Source organism: Centropristis striata, chromosome 10 (genome assembly GCF_030273125.1).
Source record: "Centropristis striata isolate RG_2023a ecotype Rhode Island chromosome 10, C.striata_1.0, whole genome shotgun sequence".
NCBI classification, from domain to species: domain Eukaryota; kingdom Metazoa; phylum Chordata; class Actinopteri; order Perciformes; family Serranidae; genus Centropristis; species Centropristis striata.
In genome coordinates, this window is record NC_081526.1 from 9,344,568 (window position 1) to 9,364,299 (window position 19,732).

Sequence of the window (19,732 nt, forward strand, 5' to 3'; positions counted from 1 at the left end):
CAGTGATCATTGAAAATAAGGCCTTTAATTAGCCTTTGGAAAAGTTTTTCTGCTACAAACAAGTATGAGCTGCCCCTGATGAAGGGCTGGTGCTCTGTGGAAAAACGATTTTTATTTGGCGTCTTCAGTCTCGCTGTACACAGAAACTGATTATTCTGAGTTAATGACTTAAACATGAGGACGGTTTAGATCCATTGGTTCCACTTTATTAGTAAAATATATATTTAAAACAACTTTTTGATCCGGAATTAAATAGATGCAATAATATGATATGACTCTGGGTTATTTGCAAAGTGAAATTAATTATGAATAAGTAAGTGGCTCTATTTGTTAGTTCAGAGCTGTTCTATTTTATGCATTCAGTAAAAGACTCTATTATGCTGTAAACTTCAGCAATAGACACACACAGCCCGCTGCAGCTGTTTGGTTTTGTTGATTAGAAACTCTTTTTCCCCCACACACATGCACAAATCATATTTAGCCCACATTGTTTAATTGGGTCATTTAGAGAAATCATTAACTAGATTGTTCTACATTCACTGGTTCTAATTAGATGGAATACCAGAGCGAGGGGGTTGATGCCAGCTTGGTGGAGTACGAGGACAACAGGCCCATCCTGGACATGTTCCTGCAGAAGCCCATGGGTCTTCTGTCCCTGATGGACGAGGAGAGCCGCTTCCCTCAGGCCACCGACCAGACCTTAGTGGGTAAGACCGGCACTACATGCTCAGACCTCAAATACACCAAAATCATGAAACATAAATATAAAAGGTTAGAGGTCTCCTCTGAACTGTGCTGATCGCCATCTACTAATACTTTGAGTTTAACTCAAACAACCCTACTTTCTTCACAAAGTATCCCTTTAAAGCATCTTTTTGTATCTTAAACTTTTTTTGCCTTTCTCATTTCTTGCCAACAGACAAATTTGAAGACAATTTGCGCTGCAAGTACTTCACGATACCAAAACGTGTGGAGCTTTGTTTTGGAATTCAGCACTATGCAGGAAAGGTATTAAATGAGTCTTTGGCTCTGTGAAACAATAAAATGCTGCTTGATTGTTGCTGTAAGTAGAGATTTAGCTTTGTATTAACAATAGTTAATTTGTTTTAAAAGCCTGCCACAAATACCACTTGATTTCATTGATATCAGAATAATACAATACTACTTATTTCAGCCTTATACAAGAGGTAATGACAAATCAGATTGGCTTCCTAAAATGCAACATTTAAAGTTTATGCATGTATCTTGTGTCTTCCTCGACAGGTAATGTACAACGTGAATGGATTTTTGGAAAAGAACAGAGACACTCTTCCTGCAGACATCGTCGTAGTTCTGAGAACATCAGAGAACAAACTTTTGCAGCAGCTGTTCTCCAGCCCCTTAACTAAAACAGGTATGCTATAATATTGGCCTCAATGAAAAATTAAGCAATATAGAACATCTCAGTCACTAACAGGAACATTATTCTTCTGCTAGCCACAATGGAAATGGTAATGGAAACTTTTCTTTGAGACAAACTATTGTTAACAATGCCGGGTTCTGCCTGTATTACTCTGTGAATTGTGCTGGTGTCTACTGCTTCCATAAATGTTCAGGTAAGTGGGTTTCTTAAAGACGCGGCTCCCAGGCATCTCCTGGTCCCCCTTCATTTCAAGCCTCTGTGTGCCGTGCTCGGATAAATCTGCAGTCTCCATTATCTCTTGAGAGGCTCAGCTTTCTGCGCGGCGCTCTGTTTTTATTTTCACTAAGCTGTCCCTCTTGGTTTCCCACTGCTCAATGCTATCTACAGATTGTGGGTGCAGTGGGATATTTTTATGATAAGGTTTCTAAATACCCAGGGGATGAAGAAACAGTATTTAGAGAACACAAAAGCAACTCTTCCCACCTCTTTTCTGTTGGTTAAATGAAGGTAGAGTAATGTGCTCGTCATTAGCCGTGGCTGAGGCCTCCTGGTCACTTGACTTAGCTGAAATGCTAATAGATGTGTTACATTATCAGATTCCCACTTCCTACTTTATTTCAGCTAAGCCACATTATGTGATTCACTTCCTTTTTAGGGACCTGTAAATGCCTGCTTTCAGTCCCAGTGGCATTAAAGGGAGCTTCAATTCACAAAAGGCACCTTAGCCGAGACTCCAGTAGGAATCTGTGTGATGTGTCTGTAAACTTCAATTGCAGGTTGTGCACAAGGGAGCCTTCAGCCACTTCCTTTCTGCAATTAACGGCTTCAGAGGAGTACACTCTATAAAAACAAATTTGGTGAACACTTCATTTCGGCGCACAAAGGACACTAAGATGTGCTATAATGTTTACTGCCGCTGTCAGTTAGATCTAAAAGCCTCTTTATTTCCTTTTTGTTCCACTGCACTTTGTCTGTGCTGCCATTCAGACTGGTGGATGAAGTTAATGTGATGATTTGTTGCAGAAGTAAACTGTTACTGTGTTGTGCAGCTTGACCAAAGTAATTATATAGATTCTTTTGCATGTTGATGTAAGGGCAGTATGCCTGCAATCTGCTCACAGTGAACTCTCTGTTATTTCTTTGGAGTTGGAGGTCCAATTTTCTTATTTCTTAGTTTGTGAAACTGCAGATCATCTCATTAGATAAAAGCTATGAAACGCTCTGCTCTGGCTTATCATTCTGGAAAAGATGTGGCGCCGTTTAAAGTGAGATACAGTATAGCTTTAAAAAAAAATTATAAATCTATTCTTCAGGGTAAAATTTGTGGGGGGATTTAATTTGCATTTTACTTCACATTATAGATTCACTGTTATCTGTGAAATTACCATTATCTGGGGGGATCTGATGGAAATCAGTTTTACACCAGGGTGGTTTCACACTCTGGCTCGGCCTCCTCACAGTGTCACCACTAGGGGACACCCTCGTAGACCTGCAGCCTGACACTGTGATGGAAGTAAAATAATAGATCTGAGATGTCAGACTGCACATTTACATTCAGGGATTTTTTGATCTTTCTGCTGGCACACACATCGAACAGTGCAGTGAAACAATTCTTGTAAACCACATGATTTTCCCTTTGTGTTATATTTTGTTAAAGCAGACACACAGTCCATATTTATGTAATGTTACAGTAGAATACTCATTCATTTCACAGAGCAGATTGAGGATGTGGCGGTCTGAGTATTGATGGAGCTCGTGTTTGGAGAACAGTAGGAAACGAGGAGGGCTCCAGAAAGTAAAAAGCTCCCAGGCGGTGAATAGTGAGGCCACTTGAGCCCTGCAGAATGTAGGTCCTTGAGGCTTGGACATGTGGTGGTGTTTTGTCAGAGGAAATGGGATGTATTTGCATGGACAAATTCATCAGAGCCGGGGCCTTTCCCAGATCAGGGGGATCACAGAGTTTGAATTGGCTGGGCTCAGTAGGGCCTACTAGGGCCTGGGCAGCCTGCGGTCACAGTGTGGGTGTGTGTGTGTGTGTGTGTAGCCGCAGGGCTGCCTGGCCATGCTGCTTATAGCACAACACATCTGCACACACACACACACACACAGCACCTCACCACTGCCAGTCCTTTGTCAGAGCACAATGAAAATGAAGGATGTGTGCCCTGAGTTAAAGTTCACCAAGAGTTGTTTATTAAGACATATTTTTCTTTGCAAGGATTTTAATATTTTATAATGTATGTTATATGGACTGTAGGTAGAAAAAAAACCACTAGTATGAGCCAATACTGCACTACACTGCTTCAGTTTGTTGTCATTTTGAATTATTAGGACGGAGGCCAGCTGAGCGTTTGAAATATTCATGCGATTAAGCTTAAGCAGTGGCAAAATGAGCTGTAGAGCTGTAGACACAAATATATTTTACTTAAAAGTCTGATTTACTGCTGCATGTATGCATGAAGCAGTAAGTATTTTACACCTGGAACATAGTATTTCTTCTTCTAATAACTTTCTGCAGTGACTTGATGTAACATCTTTCCAGCTGTCTTAGAAAAAAAAAAAAAAAAAATTATCGAGCTGAAAAATCCTCCCTGGAATTATATGTATTTATGCTGTTCTCATGACAGTTAATCTGTGTTTTGAAAAGTCCTCTTAAAGCCATAAAAAAGCAGACAAGCATGACTTAAATCTGCCTCATTAAGGAGGAAAACTGAAAGTTGTAAAGTGATGTGGCTTTACTGTATACAGTAGTGGCACATTTCTCAAGTAGCGTACTTTTTACTTTGTATATTAATATTTTACATGCAAAACATGTTAAAGGCATAAGATATGATGCACTGTCCAACAGAATATAAAGTAAGTAAATCAGCTTCTCAGTGATCTGTCACACAATTAATTTAAAACTGCAATGTATCAATAATGATAATTCATTAACATGACACATAATTATATAAAACTGATATTTTTGCGCTAATACTGAAGATTTGTGATGCAGTACACTTTTACATGTAACGGCATATTTTTATTATATTGTGATAATGCTACTTTTACTTAAGTAAAGGTAGAAAACTAGCTACTGTATATCATATTGTCTCGTCATATGATCCAAATGAGATTTCACATTAGACAATATAAACATACATATCACCCAGCAGTCATCACTGCATATCTCTGTGTTAAAAAATATACCAAAGAAAATAAGAAATTATTCATTAAATTGAATATTTTTTACATAGATTATTTATATGTTCTTTTCATAATTTATGTAGAATAAGCAAATGACTTTATTATATGCCCCCCTACCCCCAACCCACACACAAAGTTCTTTGAAAACAGGCATATTTCAGAGGTGGCAATTTGAATCACTCTCAAGGGCCCACTCTCCGTTCTCCCCACTGGCCCCCCCACCCCACCCCATAGGCCCCAATGCAGCCACACTGTCTGTTTTACCTCCCCTGATACTGCCCAATAACCACAGTCTCGGGTCGTACATTTTTTGTGAGTTACAAGATTTCTTGTCCACGTTTTAAAATTGCACCGCTGGGTGAGTTAACAAAACAAGCTCATGCCAGAGTATTCTCCTGTGAGATATCAGGGGTTATAAGTTCAAGTCCATCATGTGTATTGAACAATTTACATTGCTTTTACATCTTCAAATGAAGCCACAGTTGCAGCTCTGCCGTCCTCTGCGTCTCCCTCCGTCTCCCTTCATGTTAGGAGATCCTCCTGTGCAGAAATGACAGGCTTCTCCTTCTCCTATGACACATTTGGCTCTTTGTTCTCTCCCAGTAGAAGTCTTTTTTCATCCCAGTGGGCAGACACCACAGTCTTTCACTAGACTTCCACACACTCCTGCTACCAAAAGAGACACTCGCCAAGTAATACTTTTGTTCAGTTTCTCCCCTAATCGTGGTATTGGAGAATGTTTTGAGTCAGCAGTGGGATTTTTGACGGCCCCGCACATCAATAGCAAGGAGCCAGCTCTCCTAAGTCACATGGTACAACATCCTTTGATAAATGCAACACTGTGTTGTGTCACTAAAAGCCAATTACACCATGCTTTTTATGATTGATCTGCTCTGACAGTAGTGGATGGCATTTAAATCAACAGCCCCCGGAGCCATCTCTAGGCATAAACGGTGGTGGTTATGGAGGGTGGGGAGGGTGGCGGAGGGTTATGGGTGCTTTAATCTCATTTGCTTGGTTGCTGAGTTGAGTTTCTAGATCACATGTTTTCAAAAAGAGAGCGGGAGAGCGGCGGAGATATCCAGCAAGCCTCTGCTCACTCAGCTCGGGAAGGCTGCTCTCTCTTACAACTTTGATTGTCCCCCGTGTCGACAGCTCGATCCACAGCTTCTGAAGTACAAGGCGCACACTGGCACTCATAAAAGCATGTAGGGAGGTGTCATATTGAACGCGGGATTGCTTTTTAATCCCAAGCACATTGACTATTCTTGTCAATAGAACCCCAATACAACTGCCAGCTTGAGCTTTTTTTTTCCTACAGGATTCTTGCTGGGCTTAATTTTCAAAGTGAACGCACAGATGCCAAGGAAGGCTTTTTCTCTTTCTGCCCCCCCTACCCCCCTCCCCACACACTGCTCTGCCTCACTCTGTGTTTGTCCTGGAAGTCCATGCCAAGAGCAACATGCGTGAAGCAGAAACGATCAGTGGGACGCTCCTCCACCGCCTGTTTCTCAAGAATGAATGACCTGATGGGAAATATTCCCCTCACCTGCTCCTCTTTTAATTATTTAGCTCTAATATTCCTTCTTTTCTTGTAGTTTATTCCCACCATATGTCTATTTCAGTGCACGGACAAAAGTAAAAAAAAACGCCTCGAGCTATAACTAAAAACTTATGTGGCCTTCTTCCGCTGTCAAAGAACAAGTCTTCCTTTTTCTTGCTCGTCTCTGTGTTTGAATAATTATAATCCACATCATTAGACAAGTTCCCCACTGTATCTAAATTAGAAGGTCTTCTTACAGGCCGGACATCACAGGTGTTCCCTTGGTTTCATGTCTCAGGAGACGGAAATCTTTGAGGATACTGACTATTAACCCATGCTCTAATCATGTAGTCAGGAGGGGGAATGAAACCCGCCAGAAGAATGAATTAATACGACCCGCCAAGGAATACATGAAGAAAGCAGTGAGTGTCCATTTGCAAGGCTTAGGTACAACTGTCATAGTTTCTCTCATCGCGGCGCAGCCCCTTCATCTCCCCTTGATGGTGTCATGGAAGTGAGAGGCGTGAAAGCACAGTGACACTCCATGAGCCCGTTCCACTCGCAGCCGCTAATTCATCATGACAAATGTGCTCAGATGATCTGGCCCAGCAGCACTAATGGGGAGAGGAGAGAGCGCACTTCATTTGCACAAGACCCACTCCAATTAATCCATCCAGCTTTACTCTGGGCTAATTGGAGCGGGGCCCTCCCTGCCTGTGTGCTGGTAATATACCCGACACAGTTTAACGGCTCCTGTTCTCAAAGATCATACTTTTTTTGTGTGTATTTTTTTTGTGTTGATTGTGCCGAAGGGGCGTTTGAGGATGTAAAATCTGTCTCCGTGATCCTAAACACAAGGCCCTCTCACAAACATGTGTTCATAATGAGCAATTAACTGCTCACATTTCCATGTTATCATATTTTACACTTTCCTTTCTTCTATTTTTAGCTTGAGATTTAGAACCTGTGGATACTCTCTCAAGCACATTATTAACAAGTATAAAAGTGCATATTTTAATGTGACAGAATATCTTGCATTTAGTTTGTTTACTGAATGCAAAATGTATTAATGGTGGAATAAATGAGTCAATAAATAAATAAAAATGAACAGATAACTGTCAAATGCTAAAAGCAGTATCATCACTAGCTTAAAAGACTGTTTGAGTCCTTTTGAAGTTCTCTCACATCATATGTTTTGGCTTGTTTTGACTACAGCAATGTGTGCGTGTTTGTGTGTGCGTTTGTCCCATGAGACGCCACATTGCTTTGGCTCACTTTAAAACCTTTGGCACAAGTAGGACGTTCTTTGTCTAAAGTTAGAAGTGGTCTGGCTGTTAATTAATCCATCATAAATTGATTTTGATCTCTCCAGTGTTTGATTGATGCTTCTAATACACACTTGATAGTGCAGAGTCCTAGGAGAAAGGCAGGCGCTGATCCAGTGTTTAAGTTCCTGGCTCGTTGTCAGACCATGTCCTCAACAACTGACGCGAGTCTTGAAATCATATAGCAGAAGCCGACTGCACATTTGCATTTTAGAAGTTCGGCTGTGTGCGGTAGAAAATCTAGAACAATTGTTGGCCTGTCACTTCAGCTTTATCTTAAAAAACTTACAAAGGTTTTCCTCCTTGCCATACACGGCTGCTTCAGTAATGCTGCCTCCTGTGTCTGCAGACGTATTTTTCTAAAGGTGTGTGTGGCACATCTGTGCAGCTATTGTTTATTCATGGAGTAAACCCTTTGAAATGTGTTAAGATACTTCCCACTCATTATAAAAATCCTGCCACCCATGGATTAGGACTTTGATGTCACCAATCCTGCTTCAAAGGCTTCTTTCACTGCTATTAATCACAGTTTAGCCTCTGAAGATATAGCCAGAGAAAACATTTGGACATCTTGTGCAGAAACTTTGAAATGTTCAGACTGTCTTGCATATGCTATGTTCATATCCTTTCCGCTGTGTGTGGGGCTGTTGGACTGCTGTGCATGCAGCTGCACTCCTGAGTCCAAGGGATTCAGCTCAGATTTAGGATCCCTCTGAACTGTCTTTTATACTTTGCTGCAGTATGAACACTAATGTTAACATAGTAGTGAGGCTGTTCACTTTTTACCCCTGTGCATGTATGATAAAAAAGAATATCACCCCAAAGTGTTAACTGTATCTCGTTGTTTGACCGTTCACTCTTAATAATAATTTCTTCCTTGCATTTCACACAACTGTTTTTTATTTATTTAGATTATGACCTGATGGGAACACTCATAACTGTTTTCTTGGTTTGGTTTTGAACAGGAAACCTGGCGACGTCCAGAGCCCGGATCACAGCTGCCTCCAGATCTTTGCCGCCGCAACTCGGTTCAGGACGCACCAAGGTGAGGCTGGTGCTCCTGTAGCACAAATCATCACATCTGAGAACATAATGTTTTTTTATTTGTTGCTTACAGGCATTGCACCATAAGAAACCCAGTAAAATTTGTGCTGTGAAGCATAGCCACATTAATTGACTACCCTGTTATGTTTGCTGTCTTGCTTGTGGTGATGCAGGATCGCCATCTGGCATTCGGTGTCTACGGCATAAAAGTAGTTTTCAGACTGACTAACTATTGTTGTTTTGTTGTTAATGGGCACTAAAGTATGGGAGAAAAACATACTTCGATAAGAGGCCAGCAAGTTTCATGAGTCTAATATTCTACGATAATTCTTCGTGTAGCAACACTCAAAGGGTTTACTAAGACGTACACTGAAAATGTTTGCATCCATATTGTTGTTCCGATAACAATAGAAGTGTTGGAAAAAGCCTCCAATACAAACTAAAATGCTAGAAGTAGTGTCACAAGTATGTTATGCTACTCACCGATCCGATATTACAATTTCATATTTTTTGCTACGCAGGAACAATAGCAACTTGTGTCACTAGCTACCCGATCCGTACATCCTGCGGAGAAAGAAGCAAGAGGGCTCAAACGTTAGCTACTTCCATCATCAGTTTCATAAAATACTTCCCTGCATCCCAAATCAATGATGGAAGAAGCTAATGAGTGAGCCATCTCTCTTCTTTTCCATCCAAACACAGTTTGATATTCCTAAATTGATTTAGTTTTTATGTTGCTGTTTCACTACTACCAATTTTTACTCAATTGTAGCTGCCCTTTAACAGTTTATTAAAGGCATTGATATTTATTCCTAGATTTAGATAGTATATAGTAAAAGAAGGTCCTATGGCGTTCATTCTGTGTATGCATTTGTTAGTGTTTTACAAAAGGATTTAATGAGAGCCAGGTCATACAACAATAATTGTAATATCAGATTCATACAGGGTTAGTAGTATACTGCTGTTGAAAATAAGTAAAAAATATATATATAGATATTTTAACACACTGGTAGCGGATCAGTACTTTGTGTCAATGGATAAGCAAGTTTAGGACTCATCATCAGTATCAGGAAGGAAATGGTATTGGAACATCTCTAATAGTTTCTCAATCATGTTCATACTGAGGTTCTTCATGCAGAGTTTCTTTGACGGCTTTTGTTATGGTGCCACACACACTACACTGTTAGAAGCACAAGTTAGAAGGTTAGCCAGAAAGTTTCTTGAAAGCAGGTCTTCTGCCTTTCTCCCTCTAAGACTCGCACTCCTACAGTTTTCTTTCACTGCGTCTGTTTTACTTTATTTAAGGGGAAACATTCGGTCAAATCATAATGTCTGATAAGATAACTCCTCAGCTATGCTGCACTACTGGCTACACTTGCATCCAGTACTGTACTCTTCATTTTATTCTGTGTATTTTTATAGTTTTTTATCTTATACTCTAAGTGTTAGTATACTCTATACTAAGTGTTAAACTTTTATAGTATTTTAAGTATCCTTAATTAAGCATCTACAGGATTGCTTTAACCAACATTGTATGGTGCAAGTACAGTAACGATAAGTGTCTGTTTTGTCTTGTATTTAAAGTATTTTTGTCCACTGGAATTATTTTAGTGGGCTTTTGTTAAAAAATGAAAATAATTCACATTATGATTTACAATGTAAAAACCCCTTAAAGGTGAATTTCAGCTTCTTGTCTACACTTCTCTCTTCCTTTATTTGCATGTAATTCGACGACATGCTGTACTCTCAGTCTCCCAAATACCTATTGAAGGTAAGACTTCTGCTGAAATAGTAGTAAGAATAATAACAATAACAAGTTTAACTATGTGACTGAATCATAGTAGTACCAAATTGCAAACAGTCTTTGAAAATACATAATTCACTGAAATCAGCTGATCATCATTGTTACCCAAGCTGAAGCTTTAACTGTGTTTCACTAACTTTGAATTGTGTGCGGCGACACTCCTCTGACATCAATCACAGCCTACGTTTGGAAAATGTAAATCATTTCTTTTGAAGTATTTTTTTCCATGCAGCCACAATTCTGTGTTGTTAATGTAAACAAATTCTCTGTGATGTATCCTTTCAGATTATAGAAATACTTAATGTGGAGCACAAACAGGCCAAGAACATTGTGGAGAAACTTTGTTGAACTTCCCCTCAGCACCTACTCCGTTATTCTTGAACAAGAAAGGGCTTCTTAATGTGATTGATGTAAAATGTATGCCGTCATGTTCTCAATCAGAGTCGGGTAAAAAGTGACAGAAACTGACTGACACTTAAAAAGTTAGAAGTACGGCCAGATTAAAGCAGTGTGACGGTTGTTAGAATAGTCGAAGTGAGTCCTAGATAACCGTTTCTGTGTGATCTGCTTTCAAAATAGCAAAGTGTCAAAGCTTTCGATTCCTCTCTTCATGTAACTCAGAACGTTTGACGTACCTTTCTTTCTCTGCAGTAGGATGGAATAAAGAATTAAGATATGCACTTTGCTACGTAGACTTACCATAAAATATCTATTGCATCATTAATTTTGATGAAGCCATGAACTGCGGAGGCCATTAGAAAGCTTATATTGTGTCCTCGTTAATCCGTCGTCGTCGGGATGACTGTCTGCTTGGTGACGGCTGGTCTCATTACTCAGAATGCTCTGCAATTTTCCCATGCCCCACAGCAGTGCAGAATTATTCTCTAGATTGTTAGCTTTAAGTGTTTATGGGGCTATGTTATACAGACGGCACAGTTAGTACAGCTGTGTATCCCCAACTGGCCCATTTAGAGGAAGGAGACCTGCTGTAATAATACCTTTATCTCTACAGAGCCTACAGAGGGTGTCAGGTTGCAAACAAACTGCATCTTATTCTAATCTGCTGCTTTTAGACTTGAGTCTGGCCTGTTTATCAATGCAGCGTGTTCATTGTGAATGTTTGTGTTCAGGTGGACACCATGGAGATGATGCGTCACCCAGAAGAAACCACCAACATGAGGAGACAGACTGTCGCCTCCTATTTCCGTGTAGGTGTCTCTTTTATGCTGCTTAACTGTTCAACAACAACGAACAGTTTGAACATGTTATGAACTTTTCTTTTCAGTGCTCAACTGTTGTATTGCCACTAGGGATGGGCGTTTGGAGAAAACCTGCCAACTCGATTATCTAGAACGTTAACGATCAATTAATCGATTAATCGCTGCATACATGGGCAAAATAAAAGATATATATACAGTACTATGCAAAAGCCTGTTTTGATAATGGACGCTTTTATTTTGAAAGGACGAAAAGAGATTTCCTGTCTATCATAAAATGAACTTAACTGAGGTGATACTGTAAAGATAACAGCAAGGAGTTCAGTGTTTTATGTTTTAGCCCCCAAAGAGGCATTAGGTTAGTTTTCACACTAATCATGCATATTTAAATGTGTTTTGTGTTTAAATAAGTTTTAGATAAAATTATATCTAGTAATTCATGCTAGCAAGGTTTGATACAGATAGTTTTGCTCAAATTAATACTCTTGTATTTCTGTGTTTTGTAATTGTTTGTAATTGTCAGTTTGCAAACTGTAGCCTTATCCAACTTAATTCTCAGCTCATTGGCTTATTCACCTGCGGCCGCAGAACTGAACACTTGGCCATGTTTCAGTTCAGTGAATACTGATATGCAGTCAGAGATAAAATTAAAAAATACACAGAATGATTAAAAACTCCACATGATCGACCAAATTCTTAACGACCATTAATCGTCACAAACGCCTCAAACGATCTGTTCCCCAATTTTTCAGAAATCACTATTTTAAAGGATAGTTCACATTTATTGAAGTGGGGATGTATGAGGCACTTCGCCATATTCAAGGTAATACCTCCAGTCGATTGCACGTCCCCAGTCTGGAGAAGCCTTATGACCCACTAGAGCAGGGGAAAGGCAACCTGAGGCTCCAGAGCCACATGTGGCTTTTCCGGCCATTTGCAGTGGCTCCCTGTGGCTGTGACATGATAATTATTTGAAATGTTATTTCTTTACATTTTAAGGTTCATATATCATTGGTGCAGGCCCAACGCAATTTGTATTCTTCAGTTGTCAAAATGTGTCAACATTCTTATTTATGACATAAAAAAATGTTTAGTCAACAAAACTGCTTACGAAAGTCTACAGCCAGGCGCCTTAAACTCTAAATATTGCCAACTTCAAGTCTAGTTTAGAGTTGCTGCATTCTGACAAATTCATATTAAGAAATGCTCATTATGACCTATTAGTGATGCTGGTAGGCTAATTTAGATTTAGTAGGCTGTTTTATTTTCATTGTAAGGCTGAAAATAAGGTTTGTGGCTCCATTACGACATGAGTTCTCTTTTTTTGGCGAGCAGTGGCTCTTTTGTTAGTAAAGGTTGCCGACCCCATGCACTAGTGTGTGTGTGTGTGATGGTGTATGTGGTGATATGTAGAGACCCAACCCTCTGCCTGTATTATATCTTTTATTATTATTTTTTACTGTGTTTGATCCAAAAATGGCGGACACTGCAAATGTAGTGAGGTGAAATGGTCAAAGCTCCAAAATCTGACAGAATCTGAGGTTTGCTTTTACTTTTGTTGAGCCGGGGAGGAGGGGCCAAGTTTGAATGTTGCATTGCGGTAATTCCTACATAGTATGCCTTTAAGGACTTTAGATGGTGATGATATGTTGATATGATAATATATATTTGCTCCTCTGCCCCCAAGGCATAAATACTTATTATATATGCAGATTTAAACAATCAGTTTGTAAATGCATTGCATAGTAGATTTGAAAGATTTGGATTTTTTTTTTAAATCCTGCTTATTCATTTATTTATGTTTGTAATATGACAATGAAAAATGTCTGTCAGATCTCGACTGATTAATACTGTTAATTTCTATTTAGCTTGTATTCTGTTATCAATCACAGGTTTGCCTGGAAAAAGTTCCTAACTCTTGAAGTTGAAGTGCAAATCTTTATAATTCAGACTGTGATGATGTAAATTCATATGATGACTGCTCTTTTTTCTTGCTTCCTTTCTGCCCACTGATTATTGTTATCTCATTGTGCGTCTGCAGTACTCCCTAATGGACCTGCTGTCTAAGATGGTGGTGGGACAGCCGCACTTTGTGCGCTGCATCAAACCCAATGACGACAGGCAGGCACTGCGCTTCTTCAAGGAGAGGGTGATGGTGCAGCTGCGCTACACTGGGATCCTGGAGACAGTGAGCATCCGTCGGCAGGGCTACTCCCACCGCATCCTGTTTGAAGAGTTTGTCAGCAGGTAAGAGCGTCGTCGAGACAGGTAGCACCTACATTCTGCAGCACGCACACATGTGGAGCACCGACACAACCCCAGAGATAGTGAAGAACAAGCAAGCCGTGCTCTGCATCACACAAAAACACGGGTTCTTTAATTAGATAGGGGTACAAGTTGAGCAGAGCATGAGGCTGACTAATTGGCAGTCATTAGTGATAGTGCAAGACAAAATCCTACAGCTCTTTTAACTGGGTGGATACTCCAGTCTGGAAAATATGGATAAAATTCAAACAGGGAGGAACTGTGATTATAAGGGGTGATGCATTTTAATGGATTTCCTTTTACTATTCATAAAGAGTTTGTTCTTTAACTCAGTGACCTGGAAAAGCTCAAATGTAGTCTACATGTCCCATTGGTATTACATTAGAACACAATTAAAACAAGATTCATCATTAGGGGGGCTTTACGTAAGGCTGTTGTTTTTGTTTTTAAAAATATGGGACAGGACATGATAACTGGTAATAAGCGATACACACTCCTGTTCTAATGTCCAACCCCACTTCCCCGGTCCTGTTAAGGAAAAAATACAAATACTTAAGATGAGTCTGTGGGAAAATGCAAGGAAACTTATGTTTGATCAATTCTCCTTTGAAAAAATTCTACCCACCTCTAATGTAGAGGCTTTAAGATGATATCAAATTTAATTAACTTGGGCTTGTTGCCTGTAGGGAAATAAAAACTTTGAGATGGCTGGATGGTCTCACTGCTTTAGGGAAGCTTTAAAAATGTTGCTTAATTTTGGTGACGTAAAACTTTGAATGACCACATGTTTTTTTTCCTGAGTGTCCTAGTTTTGGACCCAAAAGAATATGATTATTGGAGAAGCGTCAAAAAGCTGGCTGATTATGTTTCTGTTTTGTCTAAAACGCCTGTGCATGAAGTGTGTGTGAATGAGAGGGTGTATTACCACTTCAGACTACATTTTAACCTCGCTATTGAATCCATATGATCCTACCTGAGCCAGGCAGAAGTCATACAGACAGACCTGAGCGGCTAAACTGCACTTTTAGTGAAAACTGATTTAAATTTGTGCTCTCATATCAAAGGCTCGTCTGATGTTGCCAAGCAGTGCTTTGTATTTACCATCAAAGAAATAACAGGTATCAACAGGAATTAGAATGAAAGGCTGTAGACTGAGGCGGGGAGGGGAGTTCAAAGAAGTTTTTCTTCTTGTTGTTGTTCTTCTTTTTGACCAATGCCAGAACACAAGAGATGAACCAGTCGTTTTGGAGCCTTGATGTCCCTGAGCAAACAGTTAGAGCCACTTTGTCCTATGCTGGTATTTTGTAAACTACAACAAGAGGATCAGTGGACGGATCCAGACAATGTGAGCGATAAACATGCAGTGGAGCTGATGAACACTGATAGGCTCCGGCTGATGGGCATCTTCTGTGGCCACTGAAATAAGAGACGATGATCCATTCAAAAGAGCTCCAACAAAGGGCCTCTGTTGAAGACTCATGTCTCGGTCAGGCTCATTTTTCTGCTTTGACTGAGCAGGCCATTTTCCAGCTATGATGATGATTCTAGTAGTTGTGTAGAAAAGATAGAGAGATTCCTAGTCTCTCTTCTTGACAACTGTTGGATTAAATTACTTTAAACTGTTGTTAGTGATTGAAGCAGAGCGACATGTTTGTAGTCACTTAAGGCCCCAAAACACCAAACTGACATCAAAGAACTGGCAGCAATGGAGGCGTTACCTCCCGTTGCACTTGAACACCGCAAAAAAAATACAGCCATTGGCCAAATGGCACGTATGTTCTGCACCCGCCTGAAAGGAACTAACTCCCCCTACCAACAGGTGGTGGTAGACTGTATTTGTCATTAAAAACCAGGCGGCAACCTCCGGGTCTGAACAGGGAGATAAACCAGGAAGCGCCTTAAGCTGCATTCTAACGAAAATTCCAGCAGGGGTCGCTGAGTGTGGCTGCAAAAACATTTCTGTCCATTAATTTCAATGCAAAATGAGAAAACTTCTCACTTGATTTATTACCTCAGAAAATTTTTTAGGACAACGCTATGCTCTCAATCGCTAGTAAAAAATCTTCTTCAAGACAATTTCATGTTAATAGTTCAAATAATGGCCCCATTTAGAAGAAAATAGAAGAAAAGGAATCATATGATTTGGGGCGTGGCTACTTTTGATTGATAGGTGGCTAACAAGGCAATAACGTTATATGGATATAAAAAAGGACGTTTACCGGTTTGGTCTCATAACTTTGACCTTTTCAATGTATTTTCACTTAATGAAATTTTGCTCATTGAAAATGTCTTGTTCAGCGTTTGGTTGGACTAACAGACACTCCAAGGAGTCGCTGTTCATTTTTCTGAGGTCAGTAACATACGATTTGTTTTGTTTTTTTGCTAGCCAAAATTAACATCCCAGTTAATGCTCAAGTTAATGCTAACATGAATTAGCCGTGACTTCTCTCAGTCAGGTTGAGGTGTAGAGAGGCTGTAGTCAGTGTTGTCAGATCCCTCTCGCTCCTCCACAGTCCAGATATGGTCTGCTTTCCGTATTGGAATCAAGATGGCAACAAGTGTAACGCTGAACTGGAAGCTTCGAACGGGCAGTCCACAAACCAATGGGTGATATCACGGCCACTACGTCCATTATTTATATACAGTCTATGTTAAAAACGGGAAACCGAAAGACCTAGGACTGTGGCTTTACAAACTTATGATACATAGGTGAAACACAGCATTTCCCTGCCATTTTTACACCACTATCGCCCCATCTTCAGTTGCTTTTTTACACATGGCCATGTCATGTGGAAATATTTGTGTATTTGATTGATCAAATGAAAATAAGGATAAAAAATGAGAAGACTTTTGGATTTAGTCATTTGCTTGCTCTCCCCTGTTCTTCTCAGAGTGATTTCTTTAACCGACAGACTTAGCTGCTGCTTCAATGCACTCAGTTTGCTGAAATGAAACCAGCGAGGGGTGACTAGCGCCGACGGTGAAGAGACACACCCCAAAATTAGGGCCACAGATGTTTACAGATGGCACGACATTGGCCGACAGCCAAACCATCGGCCTGTTGTATCAGGACCTCTGTGTGACCAAAATACTTGGAGATTACCTTTGGATTATTAACTTGTACAGAATCCTAAATTCAAAGTTAACACTAAATTAACACAATAATACATAAAGAAAGTAGTAGGGTAAAGTTGAGAGGAACAGTTTGTCCACCTACCACTCTCACCTCTAAATATGATGCTGCAGCCAGCAGCTTGTCTGTTTTATACTTATTATTTTTGTGTGTTTTAAGCAAACAACATGTAGCATTCTAATGAGTAACTTAAGAGGTGCTAGCAGGCAGATTTTGTTACCTTTAGACAGAGGCAGGCTAACCATTTCCTTCTGTTGCCAGTCTTTATTCCAAGCTGAGTTAACAGGCGTCTGGCTGTAGCCTAATATTTGCCAGACAGACATGAGAATGGTATCAATCTTCACATCTAACTCCAGGCAAGAAAGCTAATAAACGTATCTCCCAAAATGTCAGATTTAAAAAATAAAAAAACAACAGTAATCCACTATTGACAATCGTTGCTCTTCTTTTTCTCAGTGTAGGACCTTTTTTTCTATCCCAACACTGTGGCTCTGTGTTTTACGGCTCACTATGAGAATATTTTTTCCAAATATTATCTTTGGTAATTAATTTTTTGTTCACTTTTATTATGCTATGATCACTAAATCTTATAATACCATATCTGCCATGAATTGACTCTGCTTCTGAAGAGCTTTAACTACATTAGATGACATATTTAATTGTTTTCCCCTCTGTCTGCTCTCCTAGATATTACTACCTTGCATTTCGGGCTCACCAGATGCCTGAGACCAGTAAAGAGAATGTTGCAGCTATACTGGAACGGGCCAAACTTGAAGCCTGGGTGCTGGGAAGGACAAAGGTAATGTGATTATTACACCAATAAATGAAACAATAAAGAATTCTGCATTTGTATTATATAGTTTACATAAAATCTCTTCAACATCCAACATAAACCATATATAGAAACAACAATACAGAGATCTCGACTGAGACAGTTTGATATTCTAACCTGGGCTAAACATCCTGTCAGGTTTTTCTGAAGTACTACCATGTGGAGCAGCTGAACCTGCTGCTGAGGGAGGTGATGGCTCGGGTGGTGGTGATTCAAGCTTATACTAAAGGCTGGCTGGGTGCCCGACGTTACCGAAAAGCAAAGCAGAAGAGAAACCATGGCGCCGTCATCATTCAGTCAGGTATGCAGCTATTTTAGGTATTCTTTAACACCAAAATGATCATTTCTACATCAATTACTCACCCACTTCACTTCGTATTCATGGAGAAAACTTTATTTTTCTTGCATGCCCCCACCTGAAACAGAGAATCTGAAAATGGAGTAAATCCTTGATGATCTGAAGTTAAAGGGGGCCACATTTAGCATCAAAACTATATCAAAACATCTGTTTCCAACTCGTGCAGTATAATCCAAGTTTAATACATTAAGTTGTATGCAAAATCCTACTATTAAAGTAATTTACTGTAAGTATTTTAAATAGTAAGGTTTTAGTAAATATCTATAAGGTCATTCAACAGACGCTTTTATCCAAAAAATGAAAATTGAGAGGGATTCAGCAGATCGTAATATGTATATGTTATATGAAGTCGTGAGCAAACGGCAAATTGGAAAAATTTGACTTGGATTATACTGCATGAGTTGTGTGAGTGTTTACAGACTGGTGGTTTTTATATAGTTTTGCTGTTGTCCATCGTGGCCCCCCATTTACTTAAAAGATTTTTTTTCTGTTTTTGGACTGGAGAAAAACGAAATTTTCTTCATGAATTCAAGGTAACACAGGATGAGTAATTGGTTAAGAATCCTTGTGAATTTGTTTGTAAGAAGGTTTCAAAATTGGGTATTATAAAAAGGGTTAAACACCATTTGAAAAAGAACACACTTCTAACATTGTATTACAGTTTAATTTATGCTTACATCTCTTACTGTAATATAATTTGGACGAGCACTTACCATTCTTATTTACAAGCAATCCATATATTTCAGAAATCCTTTGTAAGAAATGGCACCAACTTAGCCCCAACTAAACCATTATTTAAACAACAGCATCTACTTACAATTTATGAGGTCAATAAGTATCAAACAGTATACATTCTTATGTATAAAGTCATTTGTCTTCCTGCATCTTTACCTAATTTTTTCCATAGTTAGTTTGAGTTTAAATCATTATCATGCACATCTTACAAGAAGAAAGAATGACTAACATATTCCTTTCTGTAGGACCTCTGTTGCTAAATTCTCATTTGTCTATCAAGGTGCGATGCTGTGGAATGACATAAAAACTCTATCCGGATCATGTTCCTCTTTAAATACATTTAAGACCAAGCTCAAAAAATCCTTAAAGATGTTCTAATCACCTTTGTATCATTGATTTTTGATAATCTAACTAAGTAATTTCAGTAAAGTATAGTTATTTATAGACTTAAGAGGGTGGATCGCTTATAAGCCCTTTGGCCTTTTTGATCTTTCCTGCACATTTTTTTATCTGTGCCTTGTACTGTTCTTCCTTCATGATTGTGTGTTTTTTGAGTGCAGACAACAATAAATAAATAAGTAAATATAAATGCTCATTTTGGGGATGATGTATTCCAACCTGCTGCTGCAGCTAAACTTTACTGTTCCAACAGTAAACAGATGAAAATAATTATTCAGTCTATTCAAACTAAAAAATGCAAATGAACGTGAAAATCCTGATGTATTTCTGTATCACTTAATAGCGAAACAGGTGCAAATCTGATGTGAATCTGCCCGTTGGTTTCTTAATGACCTCAAGTCTATTATATGCCAGCGAGTCTTCATAAAAGAGATGAGTTTGATAACCACAGCTTGACCTACAAGGGTTAAGAGCAATGCTTCAGAGCAG

At 39.3% G+C, this 19,732-nt stretch overlaps 1 protein-coding gene across 1 annotated transcript in view; it reads left to right on the forward strand.

Annotated features, from left to right (window-relative positions):
• Positions 1-19,732, forward strand: part of myo3b (myosin IIIB) — a 78,284-nt gene that overhangs the window by 31,107 nt on the left and 27,445 nt on the right. The window contains exons 21-29 of the mRNA XM_059342952.1: positions 554-707; positions 920-1,008; positions 1,264-1,393; positions 8,422-8,501; positions 10,251-10,271; positions 11,435-11,512; positions 13,563-13,768; positions 17,607-17,718; positions 17,890-18,052. Of these exons, the coding sequence (XP_059198935.1) occupies positions 554-707; positions 920-1,008; positions 1,264-1,393; positions 8,422-8,501; positions 10,251-10,271; positions 11,435-11,512; positions 13,563-13,768; positions 17,607-17,718; positions 17,890-18,052 (1,033 nt within the window). The remainder of the gene's footprint in view (positions 1-553; positions 708-919; positions 1,009-1,263; positions 1,394-8,421; positions 8,502-10,250; positions 10,272-11,434; positions 11,513-13,562; positions 13,769-17,606; positions 17,719-17,889; positions 18,053-19,732) is intronic.